Source organism: Blennius ocellaris, assembly GCF_963422515.1.
Source record: "Blennius ocellaris genome assembly, chromosome: 15".
NCBI classification, from domain to species: domain Eukaryota; kingdom Metazoa; phylum Chordata; class Actinopteri; order Blenniiformes; family Blenniidae; genus Blennius; species Blennius ocellaris.
In genome coordinates this window covers 762163-784687 of record NC_137664.1, presented here as the reverse complement: position 1 = coordinate 784687, position 22525 = coordinate 762163, and the positions used below count along the sequence as shown (strand labels likewise).

General features: G+C 47.7%; 1 protein-coding gene across 1 annotated transcript; it reads left to right on the top strand.

The window, feature by feature from the left end:
• Positions 1-20580, top strand: slc45a2 (solute carrier family 45 member 2; the record flags this gene model as incomplete). The annotated part of the gene is made up of 7 exons (XM_080509636.1): positions 1-466; positions 4867-5043; positions 8439-8809; positions 15590-15733; positions 15813-15936; positions 17454-17659; positions 20310-20580. 7 exons carry the CDS (start codon positions 1-3, stop codon positions 20529-20531), a joined length of 1710 nt encoding a protein of 569 aa, XP_080365762.1. The 3' UTR covers positions 20532-20580.
• Positions 20581-22525: the final 1945 nt, after the last annotated feature.

Sequence of the window (22525 nt, the reverse complement as noted above, 5' to 3'; positions counted from 1 at the left end):
ATGACCCTGCTCTCGGAGGACCAGTCCGCCCGGCCCCAGCCCTGCCGGCTCCCCGAGCCCGGCAAGCCCCCGTCCCTGTACCCCCGGTCCCCGGACTGCGGGGGCTCCAAGGAGGACTACATGGACAGCACGGAGGCCGGCGTGTTCGGGGCGGTGGAGCCGCCGCGGCGCTCCCGGGGCCGCCTCGTCCTCCACGGCCTGGTCATGTTCGGCCGGGAGTTCTGCTACGCGGTGGAGGCGGCGTTCGTGACGCCGGTGCTGCTGAGCGTGGGGCTGCCGCGCAGCCTGTACAGCCTGGTGTGGCTGATCAGCCCCATCCTGGGCTTCCTGCTGCAGCCCGTCATCGGCTCGGCCAGCGACTACTGCCGCTCGCCGTGGGGCCGCCGCCGGCCCTACATCCTGACGCTGGGCGTCCTCATGCTGCTGGGCATCACGCTGTTCCTCAACGGCGACGCCGTCGTCTCAGGTGAGGCCGTTATGGGTCGTTATGGGCCGTTATGGGCCGTTGTGGGTCGTTATGGGTCGTTATGGGTCATTATGGGTCATTTTGGGTCGTTATGGGTCGTTATGGGTCGTTATGGGCCGTTATGGGCCGTTGTGGGTTGTTATGGGTCATTATGGGTCGTTATGGGTCGTTATGGGTCGTTATGGGTCGTTATGGGCCGTTATGGGCCGTTGTGGGTCGTTATGGGTCGTTATGGGTCATTATGGGTTGTTATGGCTCGTTTTGGGTCGTTGTGGGTCCTTATGGGTCGTTGTGGGTCGTTATGGGTCGTTTTGGGTCGTTATGGGCCGTTATGGGTAATTTTGGGTCGTTATGGGTCGTTGTGGGTCCTTATGGGTCGTTGTGGGTCCTTATGGGTCGTTGTGGGTCGTTATGGGTCGTTATGGGCCGTTATGGGCCGTTGTGGGTCGTTATGGGTCGTTATGGGTCATTATGGGTTGTTATGGCTCGTTTTGGGTCGTTGTGGGTCCTTATGGGTCGTTGTGGGTCGTTATGGGTCGTTTTGGGTCGTTATGGGCCGTTATGGGTAATTTTGGGTCGTTATGGGTCGTTGTGGGTCCTTATGGGTCGTTGTGGGTCCTTATGGGTCGTTGTGGGTCGTTATGGGTCGTTATGGGCCGTTATGGGTTGTTGTGGGTCGTTATGGGTCGTTATGGGTCGTTATGGGCCGTTATGGGTCGTTGTGGGTCGTTATGGGTCGTTATGGGCCGTTATGGGTCGTTATGGGCCGTTATGGGTCGTTGTGGGTCGTTGTGGGCCGTTGTGGGTCGTTATGGGTCGTTATGGGTCGTTGTGGGTCGTTGTGGGTCGTTGTGGGTCGTTGTGGGTCGTTGTGGGTCGTTATGGGTCGTTATGGGTCGTTGTGGGTCGTTGTGGGTCGTTGTGGGTCGTTGTGGGTCGTTATGGGTCGTTATGGGGGGGGGGGGGGGGGGCTCGCCTGGACGGTTGCAGGTTCGATTCCCCGTCTGTTCTCACGTCGACTGGAATTTCGCTGCTTTACATTTCAATCATTTTGGTAAAAAAAAAAAAAAACTCAATTACCTTAATTATTATTTAATGAGCAATAACAACCAACCAACCACCAAACAAACAAACAAACCCTCCAGTGACCCGACTTGCTGACGACACAGTTTTCAAAACTGTTTCTGTGTAAATGTGAAATATGTCTGAAAGGAAAACACAAAAACAAGTTTTACTAGAGATGTCAGGTGAACGAGGTTTTAAATCAGCGACCGGAGAGAAGAAAGAGCAATGAAGCGTTCAGGAACTTCATGGTGACTTTTTGGAACTGGAGGAAGTGACGTAGCTAATGACGGTCCTGATGAGACACCGAACCCCCAAACGAGCAACTGATCCCGATGAGACACCGAACCCCAAACCAGCAACTGATCCCGATGAGACACCGAACCCCAAACCAGCAACTGATCCCGATGAGACACCGAACCCCAAACCAGCAACTGATCCCGATGAGACACCGAACCCCAAACCAGCAACTGATCCCGATGAGACACCGAACCCCAAACCAGCAACTGATCCCGATGAGACACCGAACCCCAAACCAGCAACTGATCCCGATGAGACACCGAACCCCAAACCAGCAACTGATCCCGATGAGACACCGAACCCCAAACCAGCAACTGATCCTGATGAGACACCGAACTCCCAAACCATCAGCTGATCCTGATGAGACACCAAACCCCAAACCATCAGCTGATCCTGATGAGACGCCGAACCCAAAACCAGCAACTGATCCCGATGAGACACCGAACCCCAAACCAGCAACTGATCCTGATGAGACACCGAACCCCAAACCAGCAACTGATCCCGATGAGACACCGAACCCCAAACCAGCAACTGATCCCGATGAGACACCGAACCCCAAACCAGCAACTGATTTCCGATGAGACACCGAACCCCAAACCAGCAACTGATCCCGATGAGACACCGAACCCCAAACCAGCAACTGATCCCGATGAGACACCGAACCCCAAACCAGCAACTGATCCCGATGAGACACCGAACCCCAAACCAGCAACTGATCCCGATGAGACACCGAACCCCAAACCAGCAACTGATCCCGATGAGACACCGAACCCCAAACCAGCAACTGATCCCGATGAGACACCGAACCCCAAACCAGCAACTGATCCCGATGAGACACCGAACCCCAAACCAGCAACTGATCCGGATGAGACACCGAACCCCAAACCAGCAACTGATCCCGATGAGACACCGAACCCCAAACCAGCAACTGATCCCGATGAGACACCGAACCCCAAACCAGCAACTGATCACGAAAGTGTGTGTGACTCTGATCAATAGTGTAAAAACAGATTCCACCTCCACGTCACAGGTCACATTCACACGCCAATGGCGGCAGCTGCCAGCGCCTGACGCCCCCTCCAACAAGTCCCGGCTGTTTTGTGGTTCGGTGTTTTGCCCAAGGGCACGTCGTCACGCGGACAGACGGGGAATCGAACCTGCAGTCTACCGGCTGAGCCCCAATCCGTTAGAGATCCATTCAGCTTCGTCAGAACAAGTACGAAAAAGCAAAAAGCAGAATATCGTAGAAGAAATGAGTGGAGCCTTCAAGACGCTCTGAGAAAAACGTTGACCCACGATTGGGGGGGGGGGAGGTCCCAACAGGCCCCGACAGGCCCCTACACTCACATCCACACCTTGTGATTGAAGTTGAAACGTGTGACTCGCTGGGGCCGGCGCCCGGCGGCCGACACGAGGCACAGCGGGAGAGATTCCTGCCGTCTCGTGAGGTACGACACTCTGGGTTCAGGCTCCAGGCGGCGTCACGAGAACATCTCGCCCTGAAGGACGTGTGACCTTTGAAGACGAGCGTTTCCTCTGAAGAGCGACGCGACGCGACTCCCTGCTGAGCGTGATGCTTCCCCCCCGGGGCTCGCTCGCTCACACGGGATCTATTTCTGATTGGAGAGTGAAAAGAGGTTGAATGACTCTCGGTGATACCTTGGAACATCTTGGAACATCTTGGCGCCAGGATGTGAAACACCAACCTGTCGGTGTGACAGTCCTGTTGGTGACAGTCTGCAGTGGTATCGTCCTCTTGTCAGCGTTCGGTCCCGGCTGTGTTACAGTCGTCAGACGGAGCGCGAAGTTCTCCGGATAAGCCGATTATCTCTCCCTCTCCTCAGAGTTTGTAGTAAATGCCTGAGAAAACCTGTGACATAACTTCACCCGCCGGTAACCGCCGGTAACCGCCGGTCTCGTGTTGCAGAGGTTTAGCGTCACGTTGCTCTTGATCAAGCTACAAACAAAAGGAAAGACGGATTCTCGTCTCGATTTCAGGATTCAGAAAGACGACAGGATTAAAGTCCCAGTGAAATGTAACACCCTATTATTCAAAAAACGCTAGTTGGGTTCTACTTGTAAGGTTCCTCCGACTCTGCCCCACCACTGTTGTCGCATAACAAAGTTATTTGAATTTTGAATCTCCAGCCGAGGAAGTCCGGGGAATCCTTCTCCTTCGTGGGCCGTTGTGGGCGGAGCCTATGTGTGACATCACGAGTTGTGCAGATCTCGATCTGTTGTGTTTATATCGGCTTGTTTCCTCTTAAATATCCAAGTTTTTACAGTGTTTTGAAGTTATAGTCGGCGTTTTATAAGCCTTTATGACAGATTGAGCCTGGAAGAGACCGAGAGAGGAGGAAAGGAGCACGGGCGACGGGAGCCGCTAGCTTGGGCGGCTAGCGGCTAGTAGACGGTCAAGTAATACCTGGACTCATCTTCGGTGATTCCGCAGTCAGAAAAGCTCTTGGACGTGTTGGATCCAGGAAGCCGGTCGTTCTGCCAAAAGTCAGGAGCCTCAAAGCCTCAAAGGTGAAAAGTGGCGGCTGCTGAGGCGAGGAGACGAGGACGAATGGAGGACGAAGCGTCTTCTGCTTCCTCAAACATGTTCCAGACGGGGTCACCGATGGCAGAACCACCTTCTGTGTCTTCTTCATCAATCACTGGGTTTGAAACGACGACGATGATGAAATCTGGTTCAATTCAGCCTCTTCGTGGTCAAAACTCTGATCCTCCATAATGTAAACACAACTTGGGCGTGTGCACAACTCGTGATGTCACTCTATTATTGTCAGAAGCTCCGCCCAGCAGCGGAAATACCAACGTTTATCGGCTATTTTCTCACAGATTGTCGTGTTTTAACATTTTACCCTTCAGCCAGTTAGCATGAAAAACGTCCCTAGAAGAGACACCAGAGTGTTTTGGAGGTGGAACCTTCATTTCACTGGGACTTTAAACTCTCCCACGTCCCCGGAATGCGGATCCCCGGCGTGTGTCTCGTGTCGTGACGAGCCGCTCTGCGGCGTCTTTGTCTCTGGCAGCCGTGGTGAGCGACCGGACGCTGAGGAGCACCTGGGCCATCGTGGTCGTCATGCTGGGCGTCGTCCTCTTCGACTTCGCCGCCGACTTCATCGACGGGCCCATCAAGGCGTATCTGTTCGACGTCTGCTCGCACCGCGACAAGGAGAGGGGCCTGCACTACCACGCCCTGCTCACCGGTACCACACACACACACACACACACACACACACACACACACACACACACACACACACACACACACACACACACACACACACACACACACACACACACACACACACACACACACACACACACACATTAAAAAAGTACATTTTTAAATACATTCCAGTCATTCCAATGTGCTTTTCTAGAGAAAAATAGAAAAACACAACTTGTCCACATGAGCAGCAGGTTTGTTTGCGACTGTGGAAAGAAAAACTTCTCCAACAGGGAGAAACTTTGAAACCAGAGTCAGAGGTGGAGGAATTCTGAGGACCGGTGGGGGTGTGAAGGTGGAGGAGAGGAGAGGGAAGACGGAGAGACAGACTGGGTGGGGAGATACATACAATACCCTTGTTAGTGCTACATAAATATATATATATTTGTAATACAGTAATCGCAGAGATCCAAATATTTTCCCTCTGCCATGAGATCAAAGCAGCCTGAGCAACAACAAAGCAAAAAGCTAAATAATCACAGCAATGATAACAAAAGCAAAAACAAAAGGATACAAAACAAAGAAAGAAAAGAAGAAAAAAAACAAAACAAGAACAAAAAAAAACAAAACATGATATTTGATCATTCAAGGTTCAAGGTGTTTTCATTGTCATTTCAACAGTAAAAGCAGGTTTCACAGTGTAATGAAATTCTTACTTTGACGTCGACCCCGGTGCCGACATACATAAGTAAGTAAGTATATACACAAAAAAAAGGAATAAAATAAAATAAAATAACAGAGCAGTGCAAAGTATTAGTAAGAAAGTGAGATGTGCAATGTACAGATTGAATGTAAACATGTCAGAAGTCTGATGGCAACGGGGAAGAAAGAGTTTTTGAGTCCGTTCGTTTTGCATCGATTGACAGAACGATCGCAGAAAATAAGAAAAATCTGCAGCAGATCGGTTTGTTTCTTTTCGCGGCGTTGATTTCTGCAGAGGTGAACCTAGAACCGTCGGGTCTAAAGGAAGTCGATTTTTCTTTTTTTTTCCCCGTCTTAATCTCCGCTGTTCTTCACGGGGATCACTGATTCCCCGGAGACACGCTGTTGTTCCCGCCGCGTCGTCTTTCCCGGCTCCACACGTGTGAACGGCGAGGGGCTCGGCTGGAACGCTTCGTTACGCCGGTTCCTCTCCCGCCGTGTGGTTCTATAAGGGAACGTCTCAGAATAAACGGCTTGGAGAGAAGAAGATTTCACGGTGTGTGTGTGTGTGGGTGGGGGAGGGGGGAGTAGGGTGGGTGGGGGGGGGTGTTCCTGTGGGGGGGTGTCAGCTGTCAGCAGGCGGTGGGGGTGGTGGGGGGGTGGGGGGTGTGAGCGTGGAGTCAGGCAGTAATCAGCCTGAGCTGGTCATGTGCTGCAGTCATGGGTCTGGGCTGAGGGGGTCGGAGGCCGAGCACATGACGCCTCCGCCTCCTCCGCCTCCTCCGTCACTCTGGTATGTGGAGGCAGTAAAACCCCACCGAGGGGTGTAGGTTTCATCAGGACTCAGACTGTAGAGTCTCTGATGACGTTGGTTTGAGTTCAATGATTAATATTATAGTCCTGAACCCTCGACGGGTCCTGGGAGCTGTTCACCACTTCACACTGACCTCTGACCTCATCGCCACTTCATACTGACCTCTGACCTCATCACCACTTCATACTGACCTCTGACCTCATCACCACTTCATACTGACCTCATCACCAGTTCATACTGACCTCATCACCAGTTCATACTCACCTCATCACCAGTTCATACTGACCTTTGACCTCATCACCACTTCATACTGACCTCTGACCTCTTCACCACTTCATACTGACCTTTGACCCCATCACCACTTCATACTGACCTCATCATCACTTCATACTGACCCCTGACCTCATCACCACTTCATACTGACCTCTTCACCTTCATACTGACTTCTTCACCACTTCATACTGACCTTTGACCCCATCACCACTTCATACTCACCTCATCACCTTCATACTGACTTCTTCACCACTTCATACTGACCTCTTCACCACTTCATACTGACCTCTGACCTCATCACCACTTCATACTGACCTCATCACCAGTTCATACTGACCTCATCACCAGTTCATACTCACCTCATCACCAGTTCATACTGACCTTTGACCTCATCACCACTTCATACTGACCTCTGACCTCTTCACCACTTCATACTGACCTTTGACCCCATCACCACTTCATACTGACCTCATCATCACTTCATACTGACCCCTGACCTCATCACCACTTCATACTGACCTCTTCACCTTCATACTGACTTCTTCACCACTTCATACTGACCTTTGACCCCATCACCACTTCATACTCACCTCATCACCTTCATACTGACTTCTTCACCACTTCATACTGACCTCTTCACCACTTCATACTGACCTTTGACCCCATCACCACTTCATACTCACCTCATCACCTTCATATTGACTTCTTCACCACTTCATACTGACTTTTGACCCCATCACCACTTCATACTGACCTCATCATCACTTCATACTGACCCCTGACCTCATCACCACTTCATACTGACCTCTTCACCACTTCATACTGACCTTTGACCCCATCACCACTTCATACTGACCTCATCACCTTCATACTGACTTCTTCACCACTTCATACTGACCTTTGACCCCATCACCACTTCATACTGACCTTTGACCCCATCACCACTTCATACTGACCTCATCACCTTCATACTGACTTCTTCACCACTTCATACTGACCTTTGACCCCATCACCACTTCATACTGACCTCATCACCTTCATACTGACTTCTTCACCACTTCATACTGACCTTTGACCCCATCACCACTTCATACTGACCTCATCACCTTCATACTGACTTCTTCACCACTTCATACTGACCTTTGACCCCATCACCACTTCATACTGACCTTTGACCCCATCACCACTTCATACTGACCTCATCACCTTCATACTGACTTCTTCACCACTTCATACTGACCTTTGACCCCATCACCACTTCATACTGACCTCATCATCACTTCATACTGACCCCTGACCTCATCACCACTTCATACTGACCTCTTCACCACTTCATACTGACCTTTGACCCCATCACCACTTCATACTGACCTCATCACCTTCATACTGACTTCTTCACCACTTCATACTGACCTTTGACCCCATCACCACTTCATACTGACCTCATCACCTTCATACTGACTTCTTCACCACTTCATACTGACCTTTGACCCCATCACCACTTCATACTCACCTCATCACCTTCATACTGACTTCTTCACCACTTCACACTGACCCCTGACCTCATCACCAGTTGACTGCAGGCCCTTTAGCCCCGCCCCCTCCCCGTCCTGCTGCTCTGACTCTCCCCCCCCCCCCTGCAGGCCTGGGCGGAGCTTGTGGCTACCTGGTGGGGGCCATGGACTGGGGCCACTCGGTGCTGGGCGGCCTGCTGGGCTCTGAGTACCAGGTGATCTACTTCTTCTCGGCGCTGACGTGGGGCGTGTTCCTCACCGTGCACCTCTTCAGCATCCCGGAGCAACCTCTGGCCAGGGACCCCTACGACTCCTCGCCCTCCAGCGCCCTCCGCCTGCTGGGTTCCCACGGCAACGGCTACGGGGCGCTGGCCAAAGAGCCCGCCTCCTCCTCCGGACCGCCACCGCCGCCGCCGGCGACCGACCTGAGGCCCCGGTCCTTCTCCGCCCTGGGCGAGGCCAACTCCGTCACCTCCAGCGCCAAACAGCCGAACAAGGAGGTACGAGGACGAGGTCAGGGAGGGGCCAGAAATATTCCTGGGTTTTTTTTTTTTTTTTTTTTTATATATATATATTTATTGAGTTTTTTTTACTTTAACAAGGCAAATTACAACGTCACAGTAGAAATACAGAAACAAATATTGCTTAATTAGCATCCATGCAATTAAACATCAAGGTGCCTTAACCCTCTGGGGCCGGCGGACGCACCGGCGCGTCCTCGTCACATGACCGTCTTAAAAGGCCGTGGCGTCACAGCGCAGCCTCGTCCGGTCCAGCGTTTCAATCCGTGTCGAAAGTGCAGATATAAAACTACAAGCTCGTTTTTAAATGACGTTGATCGCCCAAATAAAAGCGGAGATATGAGGAAAAACATGTGTGACCTTTTCGTAAATAGTTTTACAAAAACGCCCGAGGCAGTGCTTCTATTTCACTGTAAATATCTGTATAGAACTTTTTTCAGTCCTGTTTTGATACATTTTAGTTAATTATAGTTTAGATTTACTTTACAAGTAAACAAAATGATTCGTTAACCACGTCTGTGACTTTTATAGTCAATAAATCTATGTTTTTACCACCCAAATTTGTAATTTTATGGTGTTTTTAGATCCACTGTTTTAATACAGTATGCCAAAGTGATGAAAATACTTCAGAAATGCATTTATGAGGTTGTCCTGAACAAAAATGACACCAAAAAAGGCGCAAGGTTTAAGGATTTTATATCTGAGATATTAAGGAAAAATCAATTGTAGTGAAAAACGGCACAAAATGCTTCAGGCCCCAAAGGGTTAAGAACAAATCATATTCCTTAAAGTAATTTTGAAGAATCTTAGGGAAAAAAACAATACACAAGTCCAAACAAAACAAAAACAAAACCAATCAGAACCAAACAGACTCACAAAGGGGTCATAAAGTTGTTTAACAATCTGTGAATGTCCACCTAGTCTTACATTGTCCACATAAATGATAGATGTTAGGGATCGTCTGAATGTTGGTCCCATAAAGCCTGAAAGTTCTGAGGATTTCCTGAGACCTCATACCTCAACTTGTGTCAAATCCCAACAAATCCCCGGAGTAACACCTCAAATTGTGATTTCCACACTTCTAGAATGCATCTTTTTGCGACGAATAATTGTGGCTGAATTATGACCCAAATTTTCTAAATTGCCGAAGTAAGCCGAGCAAAGCAGTTTGAGGATCGGGATCGATATTTACGTTAAGTACATTTGAGTACATCTGACGATAGAACACCAGAAGCCTCCGAGTAAATGGACAAAGCCAAAATTGATGCGCTAATGTGCAGTGAGCTGCGGGGGGAGGGGCCAGAGGGGGGTGGTTTGAGGAAAAAAATGTTATGTAGCTTTTGCCTCCGAATACTGTAACCTGTGTAGTACTTTAAATTGCATCGACTGAAGTCTGGCATTGATTGCGCAAGAAATATTCCTGTTAACACAACACTTTGTTGGGTTTGGCGCGACGTAGATCTATAGCAGGGGTCGGCAACCTTTGATGATCAAAGAGCCATTTGGTCCCGTTTTCCACTGAACGCAACACCCAGAGAGCCGCACGCATTTTATTTTGAAAGTCCTACCGGCGGACCATGCCAGGAGGACACGACACACCAGTCTTTTATTTTGACAGTCCCACAGGAAGACCATGCCAGGACGACACGACACACAAAACCTCCTTCACTGCTGGTTGACGACTTACAACTAATAAACTAAACTACATGAACTAAGCAACAAAAACCACAATTATTACCGACACTACAAACCTAACATAACCCCCAATAATTACATTTAAAACACCACAAACAGAAACTCCCATAATGCATTGCAGCTCTCAGCTCCTTTATCGCTACACATTATTAAAATGGAAGATAAATGTGGCAGATCTGGATTGTTAGAACCATGAGTGTGATGGTGTGTCTTTGATGTCCTGTAGTTGTTGTGGAATTCACTAGAATGTTCCGTCACTCTCAACAAGTCTGTAATGAACCTCCTGGAACTGTGGGCTTTTACTGTGAAAGGTACAGGAAGCTCCCAGTTGAGCCGCTGTCATGACCTGCAGCCGCGATTCTACGTTCTTCATCCTTTATTGTTGTAATTTATTGACGTCACGTCGCTGCGTCGTTCACGACCCTACATTTTACCACTCTTTGTAGCGGGACTGCGCTCTGGGTGGCCTTGCCTCCTTACGTCCCTCCGGGATGAACTGCAGTGGGACGGAGGCTCAAGGAGCCGCAGTGGAGGAACCAAAGAGCCGCGGGGTGACGACCCCTGGTCTATATATATAGATAAAGCTAGCTTGACCAGTACCGTGTCCTGGTTCCGCCATCTCAGTTGACGAAAGACCAAACTGGCGTTGACGATGAAGAGCGATCTGAGAAAGTAGTTCCTCTATTTAATTTTCAACCCTGAACCGCAGCGTTTGGTTTCCTCATTTGTGAAGAATTATTCAGGATCTTCAAACGGCTCCGCGTCGCCTGAGCCGCTTGAAGTTTTCTATCCGACGGAATCGCGAATCAAACGTCTGTCAGATGTGTTTGTTCCTTCACACGTTCATTTACCTTCGTCCACATTTTAATAGTCGCAGTAAAATTCCCGGCATCAGTTTACCGAGGCTTTATACGGAGGAGCGGATTCCCTCCTTCAATTCCCCCACACTCTTTATACTCTCGTTGTTCTTTCTCATACTTTTGTCTCCTGGTATGTTTTTCAAACGTCGTTCATTCGCCCCCGTACATCCATACGAACTCGCCGGCTCTCGTTCCCTATTTGTGTTCACGCTAAATAAATGAAGCTAAAGCTGGAGGTTTGCCTTCGCACACGTATGGAGTACGAGTTAGGCTTCATAGCATTTCATTATCATGAGCCGGAGCTAAAGTTCAGCGCTCACACTCGTCCTTTTTTAATAGAAAGAAAGTGTAATTATGACAAGACAACGTTGTCTTTCATCTTCGTCTTTACAAGACGTCTTCATTTCATTAACATTCTCATCTGAACCCCGCGAACTCTCCAGAGATGATTTATCATCACTCAGGATCAGTCGTTAGACTTTGGGATGTTAACGACTCACCGTTTCTGAATAAATCCCCCCCCCCCCAAAAAAAAATGTCCCATGCAAAGTGGATGAAAGGCTCCTCGTGGGGGAGATCAAAGGAGATTCAGCGTCTGTTGCCATAGAGACGCTCAGTGTTTCACGATGATACCCTGACAGGCTAGTCAGCATCGACATGCGCTAACGGCTATCATGCTAGCGATGCTAACTGGTCTCTCTGCACAAATGTGGTGCTGGTGAAGGTCTGCGCTCTACCGAGTGTAGCTCTAGTTTTTGATAGTTGTTACACATGATTATTGCTCGTCTGACGAGTTTCCAACCCCCATTTTTACAAGTCGACTCTAAACTAAAATAAAAACCGTAATGAAATAAAGAAAGACGGCAGGAAACGGTGTGAAGCTAAAGGACTCACAACACTCTTCAAATATCATATTTAGCGTCACGGATTCGTCGCAGCGGAGCTTTTTTTTATTATGTAATAAGATATATAATATGTATTGACGTAGTTCTGATTCATCACCAGGCATTTTGTCAAAGAATTCCTGCTGAGATCACTAATACATGTATTGAAGGATTTTCTGTATAATCTGCACGTCCTCCGTAAACCACGTCGTCGTAACGCAGCGTCTCAGCAGGAGAGGACGAGAGGACGACCGTCCAACCAGCCTCCAGCTGGGGGACAATTATTTCTGCCATAAGCAAAATAAATCCATGTCTTATAGAGTATATTTATCTAGTTTTTATTAAAACGACATCTTACGTCTCGTCTAAGATCCTGTCTTCAGGACATTTACAGTGAAAACGCATCGTTTTTGTGTTTTTGTTTTTGTTTTTGTTTAGCGTTTCAGCAGCAGCGTTCTGAAAACGATGTCTGTTGACATGGAAACGCTGCGAAAGATGTCGTTTTCATCTTGGTCCACTAGAGGGTAGCAGAGAACAATGAGCTCTGAACATAAACACTGGGACGTTCTAGTGGACAGAGCAGCAAGTTGGATTGTTGTTATGGTGACTGTCAAAATAAAACCACCAAGTTGGATTGTTATTATGATGACTGTCGAAATAAAAGCACCAAGTTGGATTGTTATTATGGTGACTGTCAAAATAAAACCACCAAGTTGGATTGTTTTTATGGTGACTGTCAAAATAAAATCACCAAGTTGGATTGTTATTGTGGTGACTGTCAAAATAAAACTATCAAGTTGGATTGTTATTATGGTGACTGTCAAAATAAAACCACCAAGTTGGATTGTTATTATGGTGACTGTCAAAATAAAACCACCAAGTTGGATTGTTGTTATGGTGACTGTCAAAATAAAATCACCAAGTTGGATTGTTATTACGGTGACTGTCAAAATAAAACCACCAAGTTGGATTGTTATTATGGTGACTGTCAGAATAAAACCACCAAGTTGGATTGTTATTGTGGTGACTGTCAAAATAAAACTATCAAGTTGGATTGTTATTATGGTGACTGTCAAAATAAAACCACCAAGTTGGATTGTTATTATGGTGACTGTCAAAATAAAACCACCAAGTTGGATTGTTGTTATGGTGACTGTCAAAATAAAATCACCAAGTTGGATTGTTATTACGGTGACTGTCAAAATAAAACTATCAAATTGGATTGTTATTATGGTGACTGTCAAAATAAAACCACCAAGTTAGATTGTTCTTATGATGACTTTTGACAGTCACTGCAATAACAATCCAACTTGATAGTTTTATTTTGACAGTCAAAATAAAATCACCAACTTGGATTGTTATTGTGGTGACTGTCAAAATAAAACTATCAAGTTGGATTGTTATTGCGGTGACTGTCAAAATAAAACCACCAAGTTGGATTGTTATTATGGTGACTGTCAAAATAAAACCACCAAGTTGCATTGTTATTATAATGACTGTCAAAATAAAACCACCAAGTTGGATTGTTGTTGCAGTGACTGTCAAAATATAAGTACCAGATTTCAGTGAAGTGATGGAAGAGGGAGGAGAGCCTTCACATTAAAAGCGCCTCTCCCTCTCACACTCCCTCCTCTGTACTGATTACAGCGCCATGATTACATAATGTCATTAATTTAGAAAGTAATGGGCTGAAGGGGATATTTACAGATAACATAATTACGTTATGGGGAAATGACCGGCTTTTTATAGTTCTAATTCAAATAAATGATTACTTTCCTGCAGGACCTTCACTTTATTTTCTCAGCTTCTGCTCAGTGTGTGAAGCAAATGTGAACTTTGATGGTCGAGAGTCTTTTCTTCCAGTTGTTGTCGTCGTCATGGTGATGAGAGAATGTCGCTACATGAGGCAGCATGAAGCCATGAGTGACAACAAACAAGCCGCGTGCTGCTTTATTTTATGACGTCGCTTTGTTTTTTAAGCAGGAAATCTGCCGTGAACTAAACCCCTGAAACGAACATGAATCCAGCCTCTGTAAGGACGTAGGGAAGTTTAGAACTCCAGAATGACAAAGAGAAGAATTTATTATAGTCAGAGTTTAATGGGCTGAAACCAAAGTGTCAAGTCTTCACCTCGTTTAGGCAACTTCTGGAATGAAAACGTAGCGTTTTTGCCTTTTTGTTTCAGAAAAGTTTCAGGTGAGGTATGGTCAGGTGAGGTATGGCCAGGTGAGGTATGGTCAGGTGAGGTATGGCCAGGTGAGGTATGGTCAGGTGAGGTATGGTCAGGTGAGTTATGGTCAGGTGAGTTATGGTCAGGTGAGTTATGGTCAGGTGAGGTATGGTCAGGTGAGTTATGGTCAGGTGAGGTATGGTCAGGTGAGTTATTGCCAGGTGAGGTATGTATGGTCAGGTGAGGTATGGTCAGGTGAGGTATGGTCAGGTGAGTTATTGCCAGGTGAGGTATGTATGGTCAGGTGAGGTATGGCCAGGTGAGGTATGGTTAGCTGAGGTATGGTCAGGTGAGTTATGGCCAGGTGAGTTATGTATTGTCAGGTGAGGTATGGTCAGGTGAGGTATGGTTAGCTGAGGTATGGTCAGGTGAGTTATGGCCAGGTGAGTTATGTATGGCCAGGTGAGGTATGTATGGCCAGGTGATGTATGTGTGGCCAGGTGAGGTATGGTCAGGTGAGGTATGGTCAGGTGAGTGATGGCCATGTGAGTTATGTATGGCCATGTGAGTTATGTATGGCCAGGTGAGGTATGTATGGCCATGTGAGTTATGTATGGCCAGGTGAGGTATGGCCAGGTGAGGTATGTATGGCCATGTGAGTGAGGTATGGTCAGGTGAGTTATGGCCAGGTGAGGTATGGTCAGGTGAGTGACGGCCAGGTGAGTTATGTATGGCCATGTGAGTTATGTATGGCCAGGTGAGGTATGGCCAGGTGAGGTATGGTCAGGTGAGTTATGGCCAGGTGAGGTATGGTCAGGTGAGTGACGGCCAGGTGAGTTATGTATGGCCATGTGAGTTATGTATGGCCAGGTGAGGTATGGCCAGGTGAGGTATGGTCAGGTGAGTTATTGCCAGGTGAGTTATGTATGGTCAGGTGAGTTATGTATGGTCAGGTGAGTGACGGCCGCTCCCCTGCTGACGTGTGTCCCCCTGCTGATGTGTCTGTCCCCCTGCTGACGTGTGTCCCCCTGCTGATGTGTCTGTCCCCCTGCTGACGTGTGTCCCCCTGCTGATGTGTCTGTCCCCCTGCTGACGTGTGTCCCCCTGCTGACATGTGTCCCCCTGCTGACGTGTGTGTCCCCCCCGCCAGGCCCAGAAGACGCTGACGCTGCGGTCGCTGCTCAGAGCGGTGGCGGACATGCCGAGTCACTACCGCTGCCTGTGCGTCAGTCACCTGCTGGGCTGGACCGCCTTCCTCTGCAACATGCTCTTCTTCACCGACTTCATGGGACAGGTCTGTCTCCTCACCGTCACCGGGGCTCCGGCCGTCCCGCCACCCTGCCGACCTTTGACCCGGCCGCCTCTCATTGCAGATCGTGTACAATGGAAATCCGTACGCCGAGCACAACTCCACAGCCTACGTCACGTACGAGCGAGGGGTGGAGGTCGGCTGCTGGGGACTCTGCATTAACGCAGTGTCCTCGGCGCTCTACTCATGTGAGTGACGTTTCTACGTCTTTCTACATCTTTCTACATCTTTCTACGTCTTTCTACGTCTTTCTACTTCTTTCTACGTCTTTCTACTTCTTTCTACGTCTTTCTACGTCTTTCTGTCTTTCTACATCTTTCTACATCTTTCTACATCTTTCTACGTCTTTCTACGTCTTTCTACATCTTTCTACATCTTTCTACGTCTTTCTATGTCTTTCTACGTCTTTCTACGTCTTTCTACGTCTTTCTACGTCTTTCTACATCTTTCTACGTCTTTCTACGTCTTTCTACGTCTTTCTACTTCTTTCTACGTCTTTCTACGTCTTTCTACGTCTTTCTACTTCTTTCTACGTCTTTCTACTTCTTTCTACGTCTTTCTACATCTTTCTACGTCTTTCTACTTCTTTCTACGTCTTTCTACTTCTTTCTACGTCTTTCTACTTCTTTCTACTTCTTTCTACGTCTTTCTACTTCTTTCTACGTCTTTCTACATCTTTCTACTTCTTTCTACATCTTTCTACTTCTTTCTACGTCTTTCTACTTCTTTCTACGTCTTTCTACTTCTTTCTACTTCTTTCTACTTCTTTCTACTTCTTTCTACTTCTTTCTACGTCTTTCTACGTCTTTCTACGTCTTTCTACTTCTTTCTACGTCTTTCTACATCTTTCTACGTCTTTCTACGTCTTTCTACGTCTTCCTACATCTACAAAGTCGTTCCAGATGTGGAGACGATTCTTGCTGCTGGAGAACCTTTAGAAAGTGGATTTTATTAATATGAGCCTTTAAAAAGAAAACATTATAATCGCCTTTAAGTGAATGAGGATTTTTTCGTTGCCAGATATGGAGGGCATCCCCCCAATGGGGAGCCACACTCTCTTACCTTTTAACTGTATTTCTTTTGCGTGTTCATGGCGTGTTCTTTATTCCACATATCATAGTTTGAGGGTTTTTGAACTGAGGTTTGGTGTTTTTTTTATCGAGGCGTCCGGGTTCGACCTTGTTTTTATGCTGAAACGGCGAGTCACACCTGGCAACCCGTGTGTCAACAGCCGCCCGTCGCCGTCGGCGCTCCGAGAACGTCGGGCCCGACCGTGTTCACGCGGCTAAAAAAAAAAATCTGAACTGAGCGCCAACGCCCGCGGTGGACGGAGCTTTATTTTGAAAGCGACGGCGTGTCGTGTGCTGTGCGAAGTTCAATCAAATATCACACTTGTCAAATAAAGGCTCGGCATGACAGTAGATCTATTAATAGCCCGGGAGAAGCAACTGTGGAGTTTTTCTCTCTCTCTCTCTCTCTCTCTCTCTCTCTCTCTCTCTCTCTCTCTGCTGCTTGGAAACAGAAGACGACCGTCCAATTAAGCGTCCAGTCGCCCGTCACACACCCGACGCTCGCCGCGCGCCATAAACGCCACATCAATTATCATATCGTCTGTTATCTGGTCTGAACCAACACGCCTCCCATCGCTTCTGTTGATTCTCCTGTAATTGTATCTCTGTGGGTGTGTGTGTGTGTGTGTGTATAGACGTGCAGCGCTTCCTGCTGCCCTACATCGGCCTGAAGGGTCTGTACTTCGTGGGCTACCTGGTGTTCGGCCTGGGCACCAGCCTGATCGGCCTGTTCCCCAACGTGGCGGCCACGCTGGCGCTGTGCAGCGTGTTCGGCGTCATGTCCAGCACGCTCTACACCATACCCTTCAACCTCATCGCCGAGTACCAGCGCCAGGAGGAGGTACGGACACGCCCACCGCCGCCCACAGAGACCATTCCCAGACAGACCATTCTCAGATAGACCATTCCCAGATAGACCATTCCCAGACAGACCATTCCCAGACAGACAATTCCCAGACGGACATTTCCGAGATAGACGATTCCCAGATAGACCATTCCCAGACAGACCATTCCCAGATAGACCATTCTCAGATAGACCATTCCCAGATAGACCATTCCCAGATAGACCATTCCCAGATAGATGATTCCCAGATAGACGATTCTCAGACAGACGATTCCCAGATGGACAATTCCCAGGTAGGCAATTCCCGGAAGGACGATTCCCAGATAGACGATTTTCAGACAGACGATTCCCAGATGGACAATTCCCAGATAGACAATTCCCAGACTGACAATTCCGAGATAGACGATTCCCAGATAGACAATTCCCAGACGGACAATTCCGAGATAGACGATTCCCAGATAGACGATTCTCAGATAGACAATTCCCAGATAGACGATTCTCAGACAGACGATTCCCAGATAGACAATTCCCAGGTAGGCAATTCCCAAATGGACGATTTCCAGATAGACAATTCCCAGACGGACAATTCCCAGATAGACGATTCTCAGACAGACGATTCCCAGATAGGCAATTCCCAGGTAGGCAATTCCCAAATGGAGGATTTCCAGACAGACGATTCCCAGATAGACGATTCCCAGAAGGACGATTTCCAGATAGACGATTCTCAGACAGACGATTTCCAGATAGACGATTCCCAGAAGGACGATTTCCAGATAGACAATTCCCAGATACTCGGAATCGTCTATCTGGGGGGGAAAAAACACTGTCGTCTAACTGAGAATCGTCTAACCGGGAATTTTCTATCTGAGAATCGTCTAACTGGGAATCGTCTATCTGGGAATTGTCTAACTGAGAATCGTCTAACTGGGAATTGTCTAACTGAGAATCGTCTAACTGGGAATTGTCTAACTGAGAATCGTCTAACTGGGAATTGTCTAACTGAGAATCGTCTAACTGGGAATTGTCTATCTGGGGAAAAAAACACTGTTTAACTGGGAGTCGTCTATCTGGGAATGGCCTAACTGGGAATCGTCTATCTGGGAAAACAACACTGGCCGAGTCCCGTGGCTCCACCCCTGTCGTACGAATATAAAACACATCAAAAAGAGATTCTGTCACGGAGAAGCGCGGCCTCCAGGTTCTACCTTTACGCTGAAGTCGCTGAACCAACGGGTTGAAATACTGAGGAAACACAAGCGTGAGGCTCGTTTGCTGGAGTCGTCTCCCAGTTTTAAACTTCCTGCCTCGTCAGACACAATATTTCCTTTTACTCTGAAATACACACAACTGCCATGATGGGTTTTGTACTCGTCAATAAATCACAAGCGACAGCATGACGCCTTCTGAGGCGGATCAATGATCGGTTGCTTGAAAAACACTTTTGCTTTGACACTCGATCGATACCTCAGTGAGCTAGGCAGAAAGTAAAGAAGAAAGAAAAAGAAAATGATGTGATTCACTGAGAAAACGCATGAAAAGGTAGAGCGAATATGGACCAATCATGTTGAAAGGTCTCTTCATGTTTCCAGGGTTTATTTAACAAGCTCCTTGAGAGATATTGACAAGAAACCGCTTGAAAATCCTTCGTTTTGTTGTCTTCTTGAAAGCGCCGCGTGAAACGCGTCTTTATAAAGTCTGACGACTCACACACTTTGCCGAGACACATGGCGACGGGTCGACTGGCGCCGTAGTGGCCTTTACATTTAGAAGGTTTTTCTAAACCATCGCAGAGTTTCACGTGGCGAAACCAAACAATGGCCCGTGGAAAATGACTACAATTTCAACATGAAGCCAATTTTAGTGAAACCTTCTGGTGTGACATCCAGCGAAAAGTCCAGAAAGCTTTTGGAGCTGTTGCATTCTGGGAGTTTTTACAAACTTTTTCAAACACTAGATGCCTCACGTCGCCGCCTGTGACGTGCCTCCAGCGCCGCCATCTTGGAAAGGTCTCCTCTCGCACTAAACATGAAGACCCCACGCTAGCAAATCCACAAAAACATTGGTAGCTCGCTTGCTAGTCCACGTAGCGACACAAGTAATACCTCATTTTAAAGCCGAGCTAAAGCTCTATCCTGTGGAAACCTCATGGAGGAATTATTGGGAGGGGGATATACCTTTCCCTCATCTTTAAAATGAGGTATTATTGGTGTCGCTACGTGGACTAGCAAGCGAGCTAACAATATTTTTGTGGATTTTCTAGCCTGGGGTCTTTACGTTTAGCACGAGCGGGAGACCTCTCCAAGATGGCGGCGCTGTGGGCACGTCGTGACAACAGGCGCTGATCGGCTGTGTTGCATCTACCGTTTTATATCTATGATCCCGACAACGCTGGCTAGCTTAGCCTTCCTCCACTCGGCTCTCAGTCATTTTGTCTGCTGGTCTTAGGGATTTTTTTTTTTTTTTTTTTTTTTTTTAATAATTCATCTTTGCGTTTCACGCCCATGCTCTTCACACGAGGCGGACGTTTTCGAATGGTTCCACCCCTTTTTTCAGCCGAAGTGTTGGTTTTTTTGGGGTTTTTGGACTTGAGGACGCGGTAGAAGTGCGCGGACGGGATCTTGACGCGGACTCTGCTTTGGGCCCCCAGGAGGAACTGAAGCTGCAGGGAAGCGGCAAGCGGCCCCGCGGCTCGGGGATGGACTGCGCTGCGCTCACCTGCATGGTCCAGCTGGCTCAGATCATCGTGGGCGCCGGCCTCGGGGCGCTGGTCAACGCGGCGGGCAGCGTGGTGGTGGTCGTCCTCTCGGCCTCGGCCGCCTCGCTGCTGGGCTGCATCTTCATCTCGCTGTTCATCAGACGCGTCAACTGAGCGTCTGTCCCGTCGGAGGAAATTGTTTGAATTGCTGTTCTTTTAATAAAGATTCTTTATTATATACGAGGACGTCTGCGACTCTCTTTGGCCGGCGGTCACATATTTAGCATGGAATAATGTGAAACCCATGGCAACGAGAACATTGTTCCATAATGTGAAACCCATGACAACGAGAACGCTGTTCCATAATGTGAAACCCATGGCAACGAGAACGTTGTTCCATAATGGGAAACCATCGCAACGAGAACGTTGTTCCATATTGGGAAACCATGGCAACGAGAACGTTGTTCCATAATGGGAAACCATGGCAACGAGAACGCTGTTCCATAATGTGAAACCCATGACAACGAGAACGCTGTTCCATAATGTGAAACCCATGGCAACGAGAACGTTGTTCCATAATGGGAAACCATCGCAACGAGAACGTTGTTCCATATTGGGAAACCATGGCAACGAGAACGTTGTTCCATAATGGGAAACCATGACAACGAGAACGCTGTTCCATAATGTGAAACCCATGGCAACGAGAACGTTGTTCCATAATGGGAAACCATCGCAACGAGAACGTTGTTCCATATTGGGAAACCATGGCAACGAGAACGGTGTTCCATAATGGGAAACCATGGCAACGAGAACGTTGTTCCATAATGGGAAACCATGGCAACGAGAATGCTGTTCCATAATGGGAAACCACCGCAACGAGAACGGTGTTCCATAATGGGAAACCATGGCAACGAGAACGTTGTTCCATAATGGGAAACCATGGCAACGAGAACGTTGTTCCATAATGGGAAACCATGGCAACGAGAACGTTGTTCCATAATGGGAAACCATGGCAACGAGAACGTTGTTCCATAATGGGAAACCATGGCAACGAGAACGTTGTTCCATAATGGGAAACCATGGCAACGAGAACGTTGTTCCATAATGGGAAACCATGGCAACGAGAATGCTGTTCCATAATGTGAAACCCATGGCAACGAGAACGTTGTTCCATAATGGGAAACCCATGGCAACAAGAACGTTGTTCCATAATGGAAACCATGGCAACGAGAACATTGTTCCATAATGGGTTCATGGAAACGAGAACGTTGTTCCATAATGGGTTCATGGCAACGAGAACGTTGTTCCATAATGGGAAACCATGGCAACGAGAACGAGAACGCTGTTCCATAATGTGAAACCCATGGCAACGAGAACGTTGTTCCATAATGGGAAACCATGGCAACGAGAACATTGTTCCATAATTGGAAACCATGGCAACGAGAACATTGTTCCATAATGGGAAACCATGGCAACGCGGACATATCAGAGCCAGGCCTTCACTGCTGGTCTGAGTAGATCCACCCCTCAATAACTTTTTTATGGCTACAAAGGTCATGTTACTGCAGAAGTGCAGTATAAAAATCCTTTGTATCACAGACAGGTACTCGTGTCGCCAGAATAAATACCTTTACTGGTTAAAAAAAAATACAAGTTCACGTCTCACTTGCTGCATAAAATAGCGTCTGCTTTTCCCGAAGCTTCTGGGTTCGAGGGGGGAGACGAACTTCAACTTTTCGTGGTCTTCAAAATAATATAATAGCAAATAATCGAACCCTGAATCCTGCCATGGAGTTTGTAGCTTGCTGCGGTGCGTTCAAGGACCTCCAGGAAAAGTCCCTCTTGAAATGTATTTTGACAATAAATCTGCAACCAAACGTCTTTATCTTCTCCGCCGCTATTAAATAAACACAACTATATTTTTGTCCGTGCAGCTCGCTACAGACGCTGCTAGCTAGCTGGAGTGTGACTCTCTAACCAGCCAATCAGAGGGCTTGAATTCACTGACATCACGCTAGACCTTCTAGAAGGCTGTGAGTCGCCGATATCAAAATGTGATTGGTTGAAGCTGCAGTGTTTACGTTCTGCAGGACTGAATGTGAAGGCCTCAGGCAGATTTCTTTACCCGGCAACAGGTGATGCTGAAATGCGATTGGTTAAAAGCTTTA